A 17,965-nucleotide genomic window follows, 5' to 3' on the forward strand; every position below is an offset into this window, starting at 1 on the left:
GCCGTCTATTTAAAATGTTTAATTAATCTGAATTACTTAAACTCAGGTTAAGTGAATGATTCAATGACTCATTAATACATCACTTGTTTCATTACTGGATGAGTCAGCGTTTTTGAACGAATATCTTGAATGATTCAATGACAAATACACTTTTAACAGTCACTTGTCGCCACCTACTGATACAATCTTTATTTGAAGTGTCAAGTTACAGTCAAACGGTGATTAATTGAAATTGTGGTCTTTCAAAGATTAATCGTGCAGCTCTAATACCTACAGAAATTGAATTAAGTAATCACATGTAAAATATTCTTCCTTATTAAAGCTACTAAAGTCATTCAGCCAAGAGCAACGAGTGATTTTCTCTTTGTCTTTTGTTGTTTTAAGTAACATTAATGACAGACAGCAGCAGGTTTATTAGGCTACTGTCACTTTAAGAACTAATCCATGGATCCAATGATACGATTTTCTTCCAACCGTTTACTTTCACTTAAGACATAACCGACTGTCAAATGAATACTCACCAAAATTGGATATATTTTTGTGTGTATTTATCCTTTCAAGCGCAATAGTATAAACAAATACATTTTTGCATTTCAGTTGTAAAGTACTTGCATTAAAATGTAAAGAAATGACTGTATCACCTTAGAGAATAGTGGAGATTAAAAACAACACAACAACAACAACAACAACAACAACACATGTCCAGGGGCTCGTTCTTCGTACGTTGCTTATTACATCCGAGATCAAATGACACATCCAAGATGACATCATCGTGCTAATCATGATCCGGCTAATTGGGTTCTTCGAACTCACCTGTTGTTTATGATTAGTATCGCTGGATTGAGTTATCTGAGATAATTGCGCGTTCATGCGCTGGTTTAAAAGGGGATATGTATCGATCGTAGAAACATTGATCAGCAACGCTGCTATTGGCTGTTCAGCGTGGCCAAAGAGCACGCACAGTTTTTCTCCTCAGCAGAGCAAGATAGTCGAAGTTTATTCGTAATTTTAATGTTTAATCAAAACGCCAGGGAACACAAAGTCTGCAAAAGCCAGGAGAGAGGGCTGGCAAAAAGTAGCAGACAATTTAAATCCGTTAAAAGTGGCCATGTTAGATGTTTTTATCACTAGCCTTATTTGTATTTTAATAATTGCATAATTAGGCTACTTTGTTCATTGTAATGTCAGAGTCACCACACTAGAACATGGGAACAAATAAAAGTGAAGTACAAAAATATTCTACATAATGGTAATTTTTAGTTATATTATAGTCTCTTCTCTTCTATAAAAGGCACTGTTAAATAAATGGTTGTCTGTTTATAAAAGCAACCAAGAAAAAGGCTGAAAAAAAGAAAAAATCTTAGTAGCCTACACTGTAAAATCATTGTACAAATATTGCTGCATTAAATGAAGGCCGCATTAAAAGTAATGATGAATTGCTTTGACTTGTGAAAGTGAAAACTGATAAACTTATGTTAATGTAAAAATATTTTGCCATGAGTTATTGATCACATTTTCCCGAGTGTAGTTCATTGTAATGACATTGGCCCTCATTTATCAATCTTGCGTAGAAACGGGCGTATATTATGGCGTAAGATTATGCTTACACTCTTCTCATCGCCTGATTTATGAAGCTGTGCGTACCTTTGAAATTCTGGTGTACGCAATACCTGCCCTTGATAAATGCCGCGGCTGAAATCGATCGTCATTAGAATAACACGCCCCTATATATTCAAGTCTCCGCTCCCCCCACGCCCTCATTTTACGCCATGGACACACGGAAGACGGCAAATTAAAGAGAAACTTCTTTGAGAAAGAGAAAGCGAAACCAGGGAAGTGGAAAGAAACAAAATTGATTTCTAGATTTTTATTATTAATGACGCTTATTGTTATTTAGAAGAAGAATGTCGTTATTATTATTTGTATTATTATTATTATTTAAAAGAAGAAGAATGGCATTTTTATTATTTTGTCAGTCTGAATTATTTTTTTGGTCATTGAAAGCCTTTCATTACTAAACCCAATCCGTGCATACCTGCCGGGCCTAACCCTGGCCTAACCATCGTTTCAAAGAATAGTACAACGGCGAGCGCGTCGAGTATAAACGCCTCGTCCGTTTGGGGAGGTGCGCGCGCAGTCTGCGGAGACTCGCGCTGCGGAGCCAGGCGAAAGTATAAACAAGGCTCGAAACGTCAGGTAAAGCGCACAGGCTCGCAACTTAAGGAATACATATGCCTACAATTCAAGTGCTTTGGTAAAGTCACACAAATTAAACATTGAAGTCCATGTTGCACAAAAATAAACACTGAAGTTTATAATTACTATGTTGTTGTTTTTTTACAGTGGGTCATATTATATTATATCTTTTAGTTTGTCAGTGCGTTTTGTGGTGTTAGGAATTGTTTTTCTGCGCATTCCCACACTCAAAACGTGCGTACACCACCTCCTGAGCTGGCGTAGGATTTGAGCGTGCCGTACGCCAACGTCCATATTGATAAATCTCAAAGTCAACGTGGTTTTAGGTGTACGCCAGGTGTACGCTGGAAATTTGGTGTACGCACTTTTGATAAATGAGGGCCATTGTGTTTTCCTCTTTTGTGCACTTTTACATAATACACCAACACTTGTATCTGTTCCCAAGAAAGTGGTGGCTGAAATATGTGCAGTAAGTGGACATTTTCTAACTTTCCAAAGGAAAGAAAATATAAGACTTTGTAATGTCCATTTGTTTCCATTGCACTGGACAGTGAATAAAGCCTCTCAGATAACTGTCATATGGAGGAACTAGCCTACCTGCAAGTGCATAAATAACTTTACTTAATTTATACTTGAATGCTTTATGGCTGCAATATAAGTTGCAGGATTCCACATCTACAGAAAGGCCTACAGAAGAGTCTGCACAGACAGAGGAGACATAGGCCTACAGGTGGGCAGTGTATAGACAACTTTTCCTTTTTATTTGTTGCATGAGGCATGTGTCTAATATCTCTTGTTGCAGGCACTTGACCACTGGCTTTTCTTTACAAAGAACACTTGAAATAAAACTCAAGGAACTAAGCATATTTGTCTTTTATTAAACATTTAATGAAATGTGTTGGTTTTTTGGGCAATGTTGTGTAATATGACACATGCAGCAATGCCACAGGCCCTGTCAGGTGTCAGGTGTAATACAGTGAGCTTGATATTTAATTGTGGAACTTTCCTTACATCTTTCAAATAATGTGCATAAATGTGAATCTCTGAAAATACTCAAGTCATGCACAGATCCTGGACTTTTTGCTTTCACATTTGTGATTATGGAAGATTTTAGTCAACTGCCTTTTTTTTATTTGATATAATATTATTAATCTGGAATATTAAGAATCCCAATTGTAACTGGGCTGCACATTTACGTTGTGAACCCCCTTTCTGTTCACATAATCCCCTTCATTGAGGCTTTGATGGCAGTCTATGGAGCCTAGTCTATGGTACCAATCACGTTAGTGAAGCCTGAGTGACATACTGTAATCGGCATGGTCATGATTGTATGATCTTCATAAAAAATGATGATAGCCTAAAAAAAATTGCTTTAAAAAAAAGTGGCTTGGAAATGCCACAAAAAAAAAAAAATACTTTTTTAAACCTAAAAGCGCCAGGTAAACTCCAAATGTCACGACAGACAGCACTTTCCATCAAGTTCTCCGCATCTCCAATAGTGTAAAGGAAAGAGCCACTCGCAAATAATCTTAGGGCAATGCAAACAGTTTGTGCTGTAGTTAAAGCCCGACTCCGACAAGTCGAAAATAAATGTGCGTTTCCAACAATTTAATAATGTAAACGACAATCTCACGAGTCACGAGAAAAAAAAAACATCTCAGAAAGTGCACTATCGCGCTGCGCTGGACTTCCCGTATCAGCTCCGCTTATGAAGCCGGGATCTAATCCTGTTTACATGAAATAAGCCTGCTCCCGAGCAGGTTTAAGCTTGCGCAGCTGTTGCTATGACAGCAAGTCCAGGATGAGCTTCGAAGAACCAAACGATCCAAGATCATGCCAAATGGTCAACAATCAAATCCAGCTAACTGAGTCAGCGACATACGAAGAACGAGCCCCAGATATGCAGTATAGTAATTAACATAAGGGGAAAATATGCTTAATTGTCCTAAAAATGTCACAATATGTTAACTTAATTGTCCTAAAGAAATATTCCTAATTTTCTGTATGCAAATATCTTATATTTTCTATGTAATTTGGGGTGAAATGTAAACAGTACATATTCACTTGATCAGGAAGGAGTTGCTCTCCTTGGTTGAATCTCATTAAACATAGAAACTGAACTGCTGTTTTATTTGTGATGAGGTTTTGTACGAGGTTCCCTCTCTTCTGCAGATGTAGGCAGGAGAAAGGAGGACAGCGTTAGAACACCAAATGAAGGATATATAAATGTAAAGTATACGCCTCCTCACCACAAATGTGTCATAGGAGAATTTGTGCCGGTGGAGAAGATGCTGCAGAAAGTTTGAGCTCTTATAGCTGGGGTCGCCCCAAGGCATCGCTGAACACACCGGACACACCTGCACAGCAACACACACAAGAGGAGAGTTTACCAGTGAGTTAAAGTCAAATTTTACATTTGATTACTTAAAGGTGCATTGATTGATTGATTGATTGATTGATAACTTTATTAATCCCCCAGGGGGAAATGTACACGTCACACGAAGAAATAGAAAACATAAACAACATTCACAACAGCAACAAGTCTTGTTCTCCAGTATCAATTTCTCAAAGCATTGTGATTATACACAACCAAGTAAAAAATAGTCTGTCATCTTGTATAACACTGGTTGTAAACTCTAATTCGAAGAGCGGAGAGGGGGATGGGGGGAGGTACGACCGTTTGATTGACGAACTTACTGTCCAATGATTCTAGGTGGTCTTGGAAATGATTGGCTGGAGTTTTTCGAGTCCTGCCCGTTCCACAGATGATTAAATCGCTTAATTTTCATTTCAGTGCTTCTAACTCAGTGGCTGTAAGTGGGTTAGGAATAGGATTTCAAGTGATTTTGAAAAAATGGACAAAAAAAGAGAATCACATACCCCACCTTTAACTTATTCTTCTCCTTTTCCAACAGTCCCCCCCCCCCCCAACATGTGACAGAGTAGAAGACCACAGCAGAGACTACAGAGTCATAGAAGGTCTTAAATAGTACATGACAAACCCCAAAGACTCGCCTTAACAAATGAACACGACTTTGACCCTTCTTATAAACTTGCATTGTATTGTCAGACCAGTTGAGCTTGTTGTTCAAATATACACCCAGATACTTGTAAATTGTTACAATCTCAACTTGGACTCTCGGTACCACTTACTGAGGATGAGCTAAAATCAACCACATTTTCCTTTGTCTTACTAGCATTTAGCCTGAGACTGGTTTCTCTCACACCAGTCCACAAAACTCTTTATTAGCTCCCATATTCTCTTTATTATACTCTTTATTATACCCATATAGGGATTTGTAAATATATTATTCCTAGCCTGATTTATATAACATTTTATTCCAAAAAACATGGCAAAAATAATTGTTTTAAGGCTATTGGCAGTATATTCTGATTTACAGGATAACAGAAGTAGATATCCATAAATCCCTCTGTAAATTTTTCCCCATCTAATATGTGAACACAATGAAAAAATCATTTTTAACCTGGCTTTATCCAATCCTCAGATTACGTTTTTTTTAAATATACGCAAATTAGTGCATATTTAATTAGGTATTGCCTAATTTGCATATTTAAACATTAAATTACAGAAAACTTGTAACACATTTTTTTCTCATCTTAATGTAGGTAATCAACTGGGAAAGTTTCATGGTGATATCTGCTAGTTAAAAATGTTACCCTATTCACCTGTAGTGTCTCGCCTTAAATCAATACATATCACTGTAAATTGTAATGTGGACTCGTGCATTTTCTGTAAAGCTGCTTTGAAAATCACTGTGTACTGTGAAAAGCGCTATACAAATAAATGTGAATTGAAATTGAATTGAACTTCAAGGTAACTCACACTCACCACTTTGTTGGGGTCATTGCGATGGTTCTCCATGCAGTGCTTCACCAGCTCCTGTTGGTCCAGGTTTCGAGCGCCACAGAACGGACACACAAATGTGGAGCGGTTTGGAATATTGCTGTCGATGGAGAAAAACATGTTCCTGAAAACCACACGTACAGACACCGGTAACACTTTACAGTAAGGTTCATTAGTTAACAACCTTACTTATGAACTAAGAATGAACAATACTTCCACAGCATTATTTTATTAATCTTAGTTAATATTAATTTCAACATTTACTAATACGTTATTAAAATCCATGGTTGTATTTGTTAACATTAGTTAATGCACTGTGAACTAACATGAACAGCTGTATTATTATTAACTAACATTAACAAAGATAAAAAAAATACAGTAAAAAATGCTCATGGTTAGTTCATGTTAGTTAATGCATTAACTAATGAACCTTATTGTTAAGTGTTACCCAGATACCTTACAGCAAAAATGACTCAATTACACAAGTCACCAATATTTATTTTTGACAGCATTTACAGTCCCCCTGTAGTCAATCATTTTAACTCATCTCTGATCACCAAAATGACATATTTTAACGTTTTTTTCCAAGAAAAAAATCTTCATGCCTTAAAATATCTTGAATGTAACCCGACACCCTCGCCTCATTTAGTATGCTCGGTTCTATGAATATGCAAATGAGCCCCGCCTCCACTCACTCACTCACTCAGCTCAGAGATCCACTGGTTGACGATCACACGTTGATCTGATTGGTTACAAGGTAGTTTGTGACGTCAGAAACACCAGCGATTTCAAAGCGTGTTTTTGAGACTGTCTTTGGTTCACTGCAGTTTTGAAGAGGAAATACTCAGCAATGCTGTCGACTTATGAATTTACACATGGTTTGTCTTAAAGCAGATTAAAAACACCACATAGACACAAACTACATTAAATGCTGTTTTTTCTCAAACAGGGGGACTAAGTATGTAACTCATACTGAATGTAGGCTCTCTAGTCCTCATACCCTCAGAGACACGGCAGTGAAAAACAAGAAACAGTTGATTTGTGAGAGGAGAAATCACGTTTATTTTCTAAAATCCCATATAAATTGGTGAAAAGGTGCAACAATCACTCTTAAAGAAATCCAACTTTATTGTACTTGTAACTTATTATATTTACTGAGAAAAACTGTCTTACTCTTAACCAACTAAATATCACATTTCTACAGAATTACATAATGAGAGCAAAAGAGTAAATAGGAAATGAACAGAGTTGTGTAACAAACTGATTATCATTGCTAACATGAATTATGCAAATGTGCATCCAGAGGGTGTATAACACTGAAACGAAGTCTAGAAGAAATGAGCCAATAACCTTGTGTTCTCATGCCTGAACAACTTCAGGGGTATTACGTTTATTTAGCAGACTAACGAATGTTAACACGCCAATGGAATATTAATATTGAATAACTTGCGTTACAGGCTAACTTTGCTTAGATAGCCAGCAAACATGGACAAGCGGAAGGAAACAGTGCGTTTCTCTCAGGATTATGGGTAATGTAACACTTCACTGGGAATTCAGTTCAATTTAATTATATTTTTACTTCCGGAAACCACATTGTGATGCTCTATACTGCCAAAATTTGTACATATTATATTATAATTCCATAAATCACATTCTCAATCAACACTATGTAAAGGACAATAACAAAGGCAATCAAACATGTAAACGTACCTTGGTTTACATTTCCCTTTCTGAGCCAGATATATACTCTTTTACTCTACTTTTTCAAATATTCCCTTTCATGCAGTGTGTAATAGAGATGTTTGCAAATGTAAAAGGTCTGTATAGTTTTAAAGATCAAAGCGCACAACAAATAAAGTTACTGACTCCTAAAACAAAGAATCGATTCTGAACTGTCAGTAATTCCAGTCTCTCTTTCTATGTAACTATGTAACTAATTTGCATAACGCCAGCCTGTGGTCTTGATTGGCTGAACAGCGTCTCTTAGCTCCGCCCTCAAACACTGTAGTGTATCTGAGACTGGAGGAGTTTGGTTCATGTTGTTCATGTCGAAAAGACGCTGCAAATCCACTTTGATGCTCTTCTAAAGCACTGGAATTGATATGGAAAAATGACGCCATCATAATGGCCGTTTTGTTTCCGTCACGCACTGTAAGCATTTGACCAATCAGAGCAGACTGAGCTGTCTGACCAATCAGAGCAGAGCAGGCTCTCAGAGAGGCGGGGTTTAGAGAGACAATCTTTGAACAAACCGTTTTCAGACTCTTTGAGAAATGAGGTGATTCTGCAATGTATATAATGAGAAATTGAAGTGTATTTGACCTTGGATGCGTGTAAACCTGTTGTAAGAGACTCCAAAACAAAATGGGAACAGTAGCGTAGCCAGGAATCACAATGTGGGTGGGCCCAGAGAAAATCAGGTGGGCACAGCCTAAAATGCATCTGTTATCAAAATAGGCCAACACAACTACACCTGCTTGAATACACCACAGTTTAATCAGAGCACAAGCATGTAAGTCATCATAAGCAGTGTTAATAAAGAACAGAACGATAAGAACAGCATTTCCACTGCGCGCGGCCAGGCCACACCACACACACACGCGCATCTGACAGATGCGAAACAACATCATCAAATCAGCAGCAGGACAGTAGTGGACAGTGTGTAAAAACCAAAAGCTAAAACTTCAGTGTCCCTCTGTGAAATGTGCTCATCGTTGTGAAGGGGGGATGGGCTGTTCGCAATCATCTGAGTCTGACTCCGAAATGCGCTACGCGGGCATTTCGTCATCACCATGACAACCAAACAAGAATCAAGAAACATTAAGATTTATTTTTATAGGTCAAAATTGTTATAATCGCAACATAATTTCCTAGGCTACCTTGTGAGGCCACTGAGTGACTAGATGGGCCTGACTGACAGGTGGGTGGGCCCAGGCCCACCCAGGCCCACCCGTAGCTACGCGAGTGAATGGGAAGCCTTTAAAATAGTATAATAGGGCACTTTAAATGCTGCCATGCAGCTTGAATACCCTGATGGTCTGGCAAAGATGTTTGCATGGAAAAGACTGAGAGATAACTGGATTAACAGATGAGGCAGACAAGCATAGAGAAAAAAAAAATTGTGTCTGACACAAGGTGGAAAGAAGCAAATATTTACTTCATAAATGTAATAACTTGCTGCATTGCTTATTTTTAACCCCTCCCTTCCAGCCATCCGTCATATAGACGCTTTTCTCGATAAATTAAATTCCTAAAAACATATTTATATATTTATTTATATATATTTATATTTTATTTGTTCTGCACGGATATCACATGGATACAGTACAAGGAGGGGAACGAAACCCAATTGGGTTTATACAGAGCTCCACTCCACATAAAGTCTTGTCCTGACTTGTGGTGTGCGATACTGAACTTATATCTTGATATTTTCTGGGATGTTGTCGATACCGATAACTAGACATTATTTTGCCGACTGTGTTTTTGTGCTACTTTAGGACTGTCGTGACTACCAATGCTTTATTTCTAATCGGTGCGGTTTACAGCCGTGACAGAACTCAACTTTTCCATTGCGAAGCAATATTTGCCCCAGGGGGGTTTTACTTTTAAAATGGCAATTATTATTATTATTTTTTATTAGATGCATGTATGTGGCAGCAAGTGAGTCACTGAGTCATTCGTTCAAAAGATTTGTTCAAATGGCTGATTCATTCAGTCATTGAATGAATCACTCATTACAGTAATTCATTAAAAATGCAGATTCATGTCAGCTCGCACATCATTAAAACAACAATAATGATATTATCATAGAGTACACATATCACACACCCCTAGTCCTGATCTACATTTTTCTCGATTCACTTTATTTATCTGCTTATAGAAGTAAAATGGGTTGTGAATGTTGTTTCATGCTGTCTTTAAATATTTCTTCAGCTCAAAAGCTCACTCGAGTTTGTTCTAGATCATCAGACGTGAAATTAAAGCAGTCTGAAATAGTTTCCAGTCACACATATTCAGTCATTTAGTTTCATTTTCATGGACTTTTAGTTTGCTTTTCATTATTTCCTGTTGTCTTTGTTCACTTTTCCCGCTCTAATCGGTTACCATGGCGTTTCATTGGATCATCACACCTGTTAGTCTTTCAGTTCATTATTGTATACTTAAGCTCCTGTGTTTCCTCAGTTGTTTGTGTGTTTGTTACGCTTTGTTGATATTCTCAGTTTATTCGGTAACACTTTACAATAAGGTTCATTAGTTAACATTAGTTAACTACCTTATGAACTAAAAATGAACAATACTTCTACAGCATTAATTAATCTTAGTTAATATTAATTTCAACATTTACTAATACATTAGTAAAATCAAAGGTTGCATTTGTTAACATTAGTTAATGCACTGTGAACTAACAATGAACAGCTGGATTTTTATTATCTAAAATTTACAAAGATTAATAAATACTGTAACAGATGTATTGCTCATTGTTAACTCATGTTAGTAAATACATTAACTGTAAAGTGTTACAGTTTATTCTTTTATTAAATGCCTTTGAATTAGAACTTTTAACTCCTCTTCTTCTTGAACTTGAACCTTATTGTAAAGTGTTGCCGAATAAACAGAATATCGACATAGCGTAACAAACACACAAACAATAGTCGGAAATGACTAACAGGTGTGATGATCCAATGAAACGCCATTGTAACCGATTAGAGCGGGAAAAGTGAACAAAGACAACACTGGCACTGAGACAGAAATCTGCATAGTTCTACAACATTTGTGAGATGTTTCCACAAAGAGTACGATACATATCCGTGATGCAACAGACACACAGTGGGAATTCATCAACTTGCTCTGCTTTGAAGAGCTAATTAATTATTAATTAATTAATTCTGTCGTTCTTTACTCTTCCTTTGAAGCACAGGAAGAGAAACACACACACAGTTTAACCTGAAGTCATCCGATTGGTCTTTTATCGGATTCCTGTCTGCAAAACTTCAGACATCAGTTTGACGTCTCTAGATCTAAGTATACCTACACCTGTGTGTGTGTCTACGAGTGTCTCTTAAGAGTGAAACGCGTCCTGGATCCATATTTTAAAGCGTTATGACTCTTGTCCCGAAGAGCATTGAGTGCTTTAGAGGAGCATGAGCCATAAGGCAGTGTTTGCATGAGGGAATTGTGGGATTGGTTGTGCTTTAATGTAGGCGGAAAGAAAGAAAACGCTGTTCTAACACCGTCCAAAACAAGAGCAATGCAACACATTTCGAATGACGTAATTCCATTGTTTGTCCTGACTGACACTTAAAGTCTGTAGTCGATCTTTAAAATCACCAACCTGACATATTTAAATGTTTTTTTTCTTGAAAACAAATTTCTTCATGCCTTAAAATATCTTGAATGTAACCCGACACTCTCGCCTCATTTAGTATGCGCGGTTCTATGAATATGCAAATGAGCCCCGCCTCCACTCACTCACTCACTCAGAGATCCACTGGTTGGCGATCACACGTTGATCTGATTGGTTACAAGGTAGTTTGTGACGTCAGAAACACCAGCGATTTCAAAGCGTGTTTTTGAGACTGTCTTTGGTTCACTGCAGTTTTAAGGAGGAAATACTCAGCAATGCTGTCGACTTATGAATTTACATAACGCTCCACGCATGTAAATGATAACATCAGCAAAATGTAGTGCAGAAAGTGCATATATTTATTTAACTCAATCACAGAGTTTGTGATTTCACAATAGCAGTATGCTTTATGATTTCTAAATGTTTTTTAAACATTTAATTGCATCCAAAATAAGTGTGTTTACATAATATATGTGTGTGTACTGTGTATAATTATTTTGTACATATAAATACACACACATGCATGTATACATTTAAGAAAAATGTGTTATTAATATATAAAATATGTATATTTATATTTAATATATATATATATATATTAAATATAAATATATATATATATACAGTACATGCAAATATTTCTTAAATATATACATGCATATGTGTATTTATATTACGATTAATTGTTGCACAGCCCTAGTTTTTTAAAAATAGTACGGAATAGTAAAAATGCAAAGCATATTTTTTCAAGTAACAATAATGTGAGATACAAGGCAGGCTTATAATGTAGAATCACCTGAGGAGTATGATCTAATCCCAGTGACCTGCAATGACCCCTGACGCTTACCTGGGAATGGGCTGTGAGGTCGGGACCACAGGCATGAACTTCGGGCAGTTGGCCATCTGTTCCTGAACCTTTGTGCAAGATGAAATATGCGACCGCATTTTGACCAGGGTGACCTGAGACATTCACAGAGACATGACAGAGCAGCGTGAGTGACTTGAGCTTAATACAAATAACACCTTCATTAAAGGGGGGGTTGATTATGATTGGACTTTTCTAGCTTTAGTTAGTGTGTAATGCTGCTGTTTGATCATAAACAACATCCGCAAAGTTACAACACTCAAAGTTCAAAGCAAAGGGAGATATTTGCTTTTACAGAAATAACTTTTTAAGGACTACAACAAACGGCTGGTAGAGACTACACAACATTCCTCCTGGGTTAGTGACATCATGAACCCTAGAATTTACATAAACCCCGCCCCCTAAACGCGATTTATAGATTATCATGACAGAATATTCTAATCAATGACTAGATGATAGTTAACTCCACATCAGCTTCATAAATTCAGCAACTATCCATTCAGAAATGTCCTGTTGCTTATACATGTTGTCACTTCTTCTCGAGTCTCTCCATCTTTCTGACTTCGGTTTGAACATAAAACGCTGAAAGTTTTAGAAATGTTCAGGACACAAGCTCTTGAAGCTCCGCCCCCTGTGCCGGGAGCAGCAGCTCATTTGCATTTAAAGGAACAGACACAAAACGGTGTGTTTTTGCTCACCCTCAAAAAGTGACAATTTTAACGTTATATAAAAATATCTGTGGGGTATTTTGAGCTAAAACTTCACACACACACTCTGGGGACATCAGAGACTTATTTTACATCTTGTGAAAAGGGCATTATACCACCCCTATAAAGGGATAGTTCACTTAAAAATGAAAATTCTGCCATCATTTACTCACCCTCAAGTTGTTTCAAACCTGTATGATTTTTTTTTCGTCTGCTGAACACAAAGGAGGATATGATATGAAGATAAGAATGATGACAGAATTGACATTTTTAAGTGAACTACCCTTTAAGGGTATTTAACTAGCCATTTCTAATGTACTGTACTGTACAGTGCAAATGTGAGCCTTGCTGGTCATGTTTTTAAACCCAGCAAACATGTTTTGCTGACTTGACAAAACTAAAATATCTACAAAACTGCTGTGTCAAATCACCAGTGAGCAAAAAGAGAATAAAAAAAAACTGCAAAATAAACATAATAAAAGGAAATGTAATGGGAAGCAATATTCAATTTGAAATATAATATGCAAAATGACAATGCAAATGCAAATGTAAATATAGAAATGCATTGTCATTTTACATATTACATTTCAAATTGAATATTGCTACCCATGTGCTTCCATAGTTTAGAGGTCTCTCTAAGCTCATTTAGGACATCTCAAGGCTGGGGTATATACGTCATTTTCCACGTTACAGACTCAACCTCAGATGAGCACGTTTGACATGCGCGGTGTCACTGCTTTTCTATACTCTACTAGACGTCAGGACATTCACACAGAGAGGTAAAAGAAGAAGTGATATGTGGACAGAAATGTATTAATTTGTTACAGGACAATGCGCAAAACAAAATTCAATGGAATGTGGGAGACACCCGGTGGATCTTTTTGGTAAAGCGCCTCAACAAAATTCAAAACTTCCAATTTATGTGATATCAACTTCAAAATTGGAACACAACTTGGTTAGATAATGGCTTTGATTTTTATAGTAATTTTAGAGTAAAAATTATTTTGAAAAAAATATATTTAGTATAAAAAAAGTGTAGTACAGTACATTTGATTTACAGTAAATCACTTTTTCATACTTTCTTTTTAGAAGTGTTTTCACATCAGCAATAATATTCCAAAGCATTCTTGAATTACAACCATTTAAGTTTGGATACACTAAAAATAATGGGTTGTTTCAACCCATGTTTGGGTCACATATGGACAAACCCAACCATTGGTTTACATTTTTTAACACAACGGCATATTTGACCCAAACATGGGTCATTTAGAGTTTAGTGCATTTTCCCATCTATTCTCAAGAAGGGGAGTGACAGTTAAAGTTTTTTCTTCATTGGAATAGATGAAACTTGGTAAAGGTTTTGGCACTTGCAATGTGAATGTGAAAAAAAATCATGGACATGATTCGAACAGGTTAAATGGTCGTGAAAAAAAATAGTCACACTTGCAGTCAAAAATTACACATTGGAAAATTAATGGGAGACGAGTTTCCTCTAGTGGAAGCGTTTGGTACTGCAGCCGAACAACATCTCACTGAAAGCTCATTTACTGAGACATCAACATCAACTTTGGATCACAACTTGTTTAGATTTATGGCTTTAGTTTTCTTGCAGCTTTAAAGTAAAACGTGATTTTGAAAATATATATTTCACATAAAAATTTCAAATAATATTTTTGCACATTTTTCATAACAATAAACGTAAAATTCTGTAACTTTTTTTAAGTTCACTTTTTAAAACTTTTTTAACTTCAGCAATAATCTGCCAAGTGTCGTCTTTTAAAAGAGATCAAACTTCAGTCTGTCGCTCTAAAGCGTTCAAGATTTACCACAGTTTAAGTTAGATTAAATTTAATTTTCAGGTCTATGCTCAAAAAAAAGTGAATAAATGGATTATAAATACAGCGTAAATTTAATTTAGTACCATAAAATCCCTTAAAAATACAACATATAAAAAAAAAAAAAAAACATTATCAAACTAAAATATAGTACATTAATTTCATTGAAATAAAAAAAATACATTTCGATCATTTTTGACCGACACACAAAGAGCACCAGAGGGTTAAATCGTGAAATACAATATTTGTCTACTAACCTTTTTGCTGCACCCCCGACATGGAGCCTTGTACGACGAGAGCTGTTTCTCCACGCTGGAGGATTTGTCCACTTTCTTTGGATCGAAAGGCATTCGGCAGAGCGGACAGAGCGGAGATGTGACCTGAAGACACGGCTGGAGACAATCCCCACAGAAACTGTGAACACACACACACACACACACACACACATTACAGGCACAGTATATAGTGTGGCATGTCTTCAGCTGCAACTGAAATGTATGAATGATTGCATGATTAGTTGTAATCATTTATAGGTAACACTTTATAACACTGTTCCTTCATTAATGAAGAACTGCACAGGAACAAATGAGTTACGCACTATTAACATTCTAGTAAATATTAACTAACAAGAAACTCTGATTAACAAATTACTAAGTAATAGCGCTCAGTTGAATGTGGTAGTTCACTATTAGCTAATCAATAACTACATCTACAATAACTACTACTACATCCTTCTAAAAGAACTAATAATAAATTGGATCAATATTCTATTTACACATTTTTGAAATTTTCAGGACACAAACTGTTGTAGCTCCGCCCCCTGTGCCGGGAGCAGCAGCTCATTTGCATTTAAAGGGACACACACAAAACGGTGTGTTTTTGCTCACCTTAAAAAAATAACAATTTTAACATGCTATAAAAATATCTGTGGGGTATTTTGAGCTGAAACTTCACACACACACACTCTGGGGACATCAGAGTCTTATTTTACATCTTGTGAAAAAGGCATTATACCACCCGTTTAATCAACCTAATTTTCCTGAATACCATCACGATTGGAAATGTGACACTGATTTCATACAACAGTTCAATAAACAGTTAAAATTAAGTCACTTACATTTTAGATGCAACATTGACTGTTTTTGTTCTGTTTCAGCAGCGAAAATACTTCCACACAAAGATCACAGGAGAACCATCATTAATGAATGAACGTGTTTCATTAATGAATGATTCAGGGTTTTGAACGAATTGGTTGAGTCAAAGATTCAATAACCCATTTAAACTGCCTCATTCTTGAATGAATCAGTCGTTTGAACGAATCGTTTGAATGAATGACTCAATGACTCGCTCATTAAGATGGTCGCCTGTCGCCACCTACTGGTGGTTTTAGTGTTACGTTTTAAAGTATCATTCTTGCCAATGTTTCTTATTTGTAAATTAAAAAAAAATATTTAAAACAATCTCACAACATTAATTAATGCAGTTGTAATTTTTCAGTGTAAATTATTTAATTTGATCAACCCTACCTAGGGTAACAGCCCTATAGTGTCTTATTATTCTAAATAATTTAATTTATTGATCAAATTTAGGAATTTAAAGTGAAAATAACATTAGGAGGGGAAATGCCCTTTAAAGGTGCAGATATTACAATATGCAGATTTACATATCAACGTTGATTGAACACTGATAAGAATAATGCTTCAGAATAAATTATATTTACAACACAAAAAAAAACTTTGTTTTTAAAATTCCGGACAAGCAACTTTTTTTACTCGGACAAATGAATGACAGATTTACTGTCTGAAGGACAAGCACATGAAAAGGCTTAATGTCGAGCCCTGGGTAAAATCAGACCTTGTATATTGTATTGTTATATTCTGTATTGACAACTCAAATATTTACCATCGTATATTCTGCATAATTGGACGTTTTTAAATAAACACTGACAGAAAACTATAGAAGTCTTAGGGCTGGACGATATGATGATATATATATAACATGGATATAAGTGATCACATGGATTTAGATCTTCCTATATTGTATTTATATAAAGCGTTCACAGGCAAATTTGCTTTATCAGGCACATATACATATCATTTTTATTTATTTTTTTGGCATGCAAGTTATATTGCATTGTGTTTTTTTTATTAATTATATTGTATTGTCTTGTCTTATGTTTTTATTATGAAGTACATCGGTCAACCTAGGCTGTGATTAATGGTGCTATATAAATAAAATTGACATTGACAAATGTCAGGAAACACGATTCCTGCTGCATGTCAATATCCACGGATCAATGGATCTTTGGGTAAGTGTTAAGAAACACTATATCGAGTCAAACCTTTATTTTAAGCTGATAATCGTTCGTTTTACTGGCGTTTTCACAGTTAAATCCAGTCCCTCAGCAGCTCTTCTGCCACTCAGTCCGCCTGAGGGAACGTGACGTCAATGCAAACCCACTATTCTGAACCACTGAACTCCGGAGAGCTGAACAAATGCTGATGTATCAGACTATCAGGGCTTTGGCCATCGCCTTTCAAGCTGGCGTGACTCAGATCGGGTCCGGACGCATCAGCAGAAAACGGCCTTGTCACTTTCTGACGGATGAGGCAAGAGTTTATGGGACTGTAAAGGCAATGAATCACGCAGAGCTTTTTCTGCACCGTGTTTTATGGCACTGTTGAATCCAGGGCCAATGAAGAGCCGCTCCATCACTGTCCACACGTACACCACACCGATTGACTCACGAGAACTGAGCGGAGGTCAGTCTAAGCGTATAGCATTAATATCCTGCTGTAATTAATCACACTGATTATTAGCATTCACCATTTTTTTTTTTAACTAGGGCTGTTAAACTACAAAAAAAAATGTGATTACAGTATTCAGATTAAATGACATTTCAAAAAAGAAAATACATTATTCTGGTCGACGAGTACATACATAAACAGAAGAGATGCACGATATTTTGGCCACCATATCGGTATCGGCCGATAATGTTCATTTTTAATGGTATCGGCTTGATAAGAAATACTGGCCGATATATTAAAGCTGATAAATAATGGATTTTCTTCAAGCTGAGACTGTTCAACATGATGGTTTTGAGTTGCTTGTAATATGACTGGAATCACTTCAAAAAAAGAGAAACAGTAAAGC

The 17,965-nt window shown here is 36.3% G+C and overlaps 1 protein-coding gene across 3 annotated transcripts in view; it reads right to left on the reverse strand.

The window, feature by feature from the left end:
• rnf166 (ring finger protein 166) overlaps nt 1-17,965 on the reverse strand; it is a 29,822-nt gene that overhangs the window by 6,179 nt on the left and 5,678 nt on the right. The window contains exons 2-6 of one of the 3 annotated variants that reach the window (XM_081358810.1): nt 15,070-15,226; nt 12,253-12,365; nt 6,047-6,161; nt 4,446-4,553; nt 4,062-4,362 (exon numbers count right to left, since the gene is read on the reverse strand). In XM_081358810.1, the coding sequence (XP_081214936.1) occupies nt 4,189-4,362; nt 4,446-4,553; nt 6,047-6,161; nt 12,253-12,365; nt 15,070-15,226 (667 nt within the window). In that variant the 3' untranslated portion in view covers nt 4,062-4,188. Of the gene's footprint in view, nt 1-4,061; nt 4,363-4,445; nt 4,554-6,040; nt 6,162-12,252; nt 12,366-15,069; nt 15,227-17,965 lie in introns of those variants that run through there. The other 2 variants (XM_081358811.1, XM_081358812.1) reach the window with 2 other exon arrangements.

The sequence above is a fragment of the Scardinius erythrophthalmus genome (genome assembly GCF_964197995.2).
Source record: "Scardinius erythrophthalmus genome assembly, chromosome: 2".
NCBI lineage: Eukaryota > Metazoa > Chordata > Actinopteri > Cypriniformes > Leuciscidae > Scardinius > Scardinius erythrophthalmus.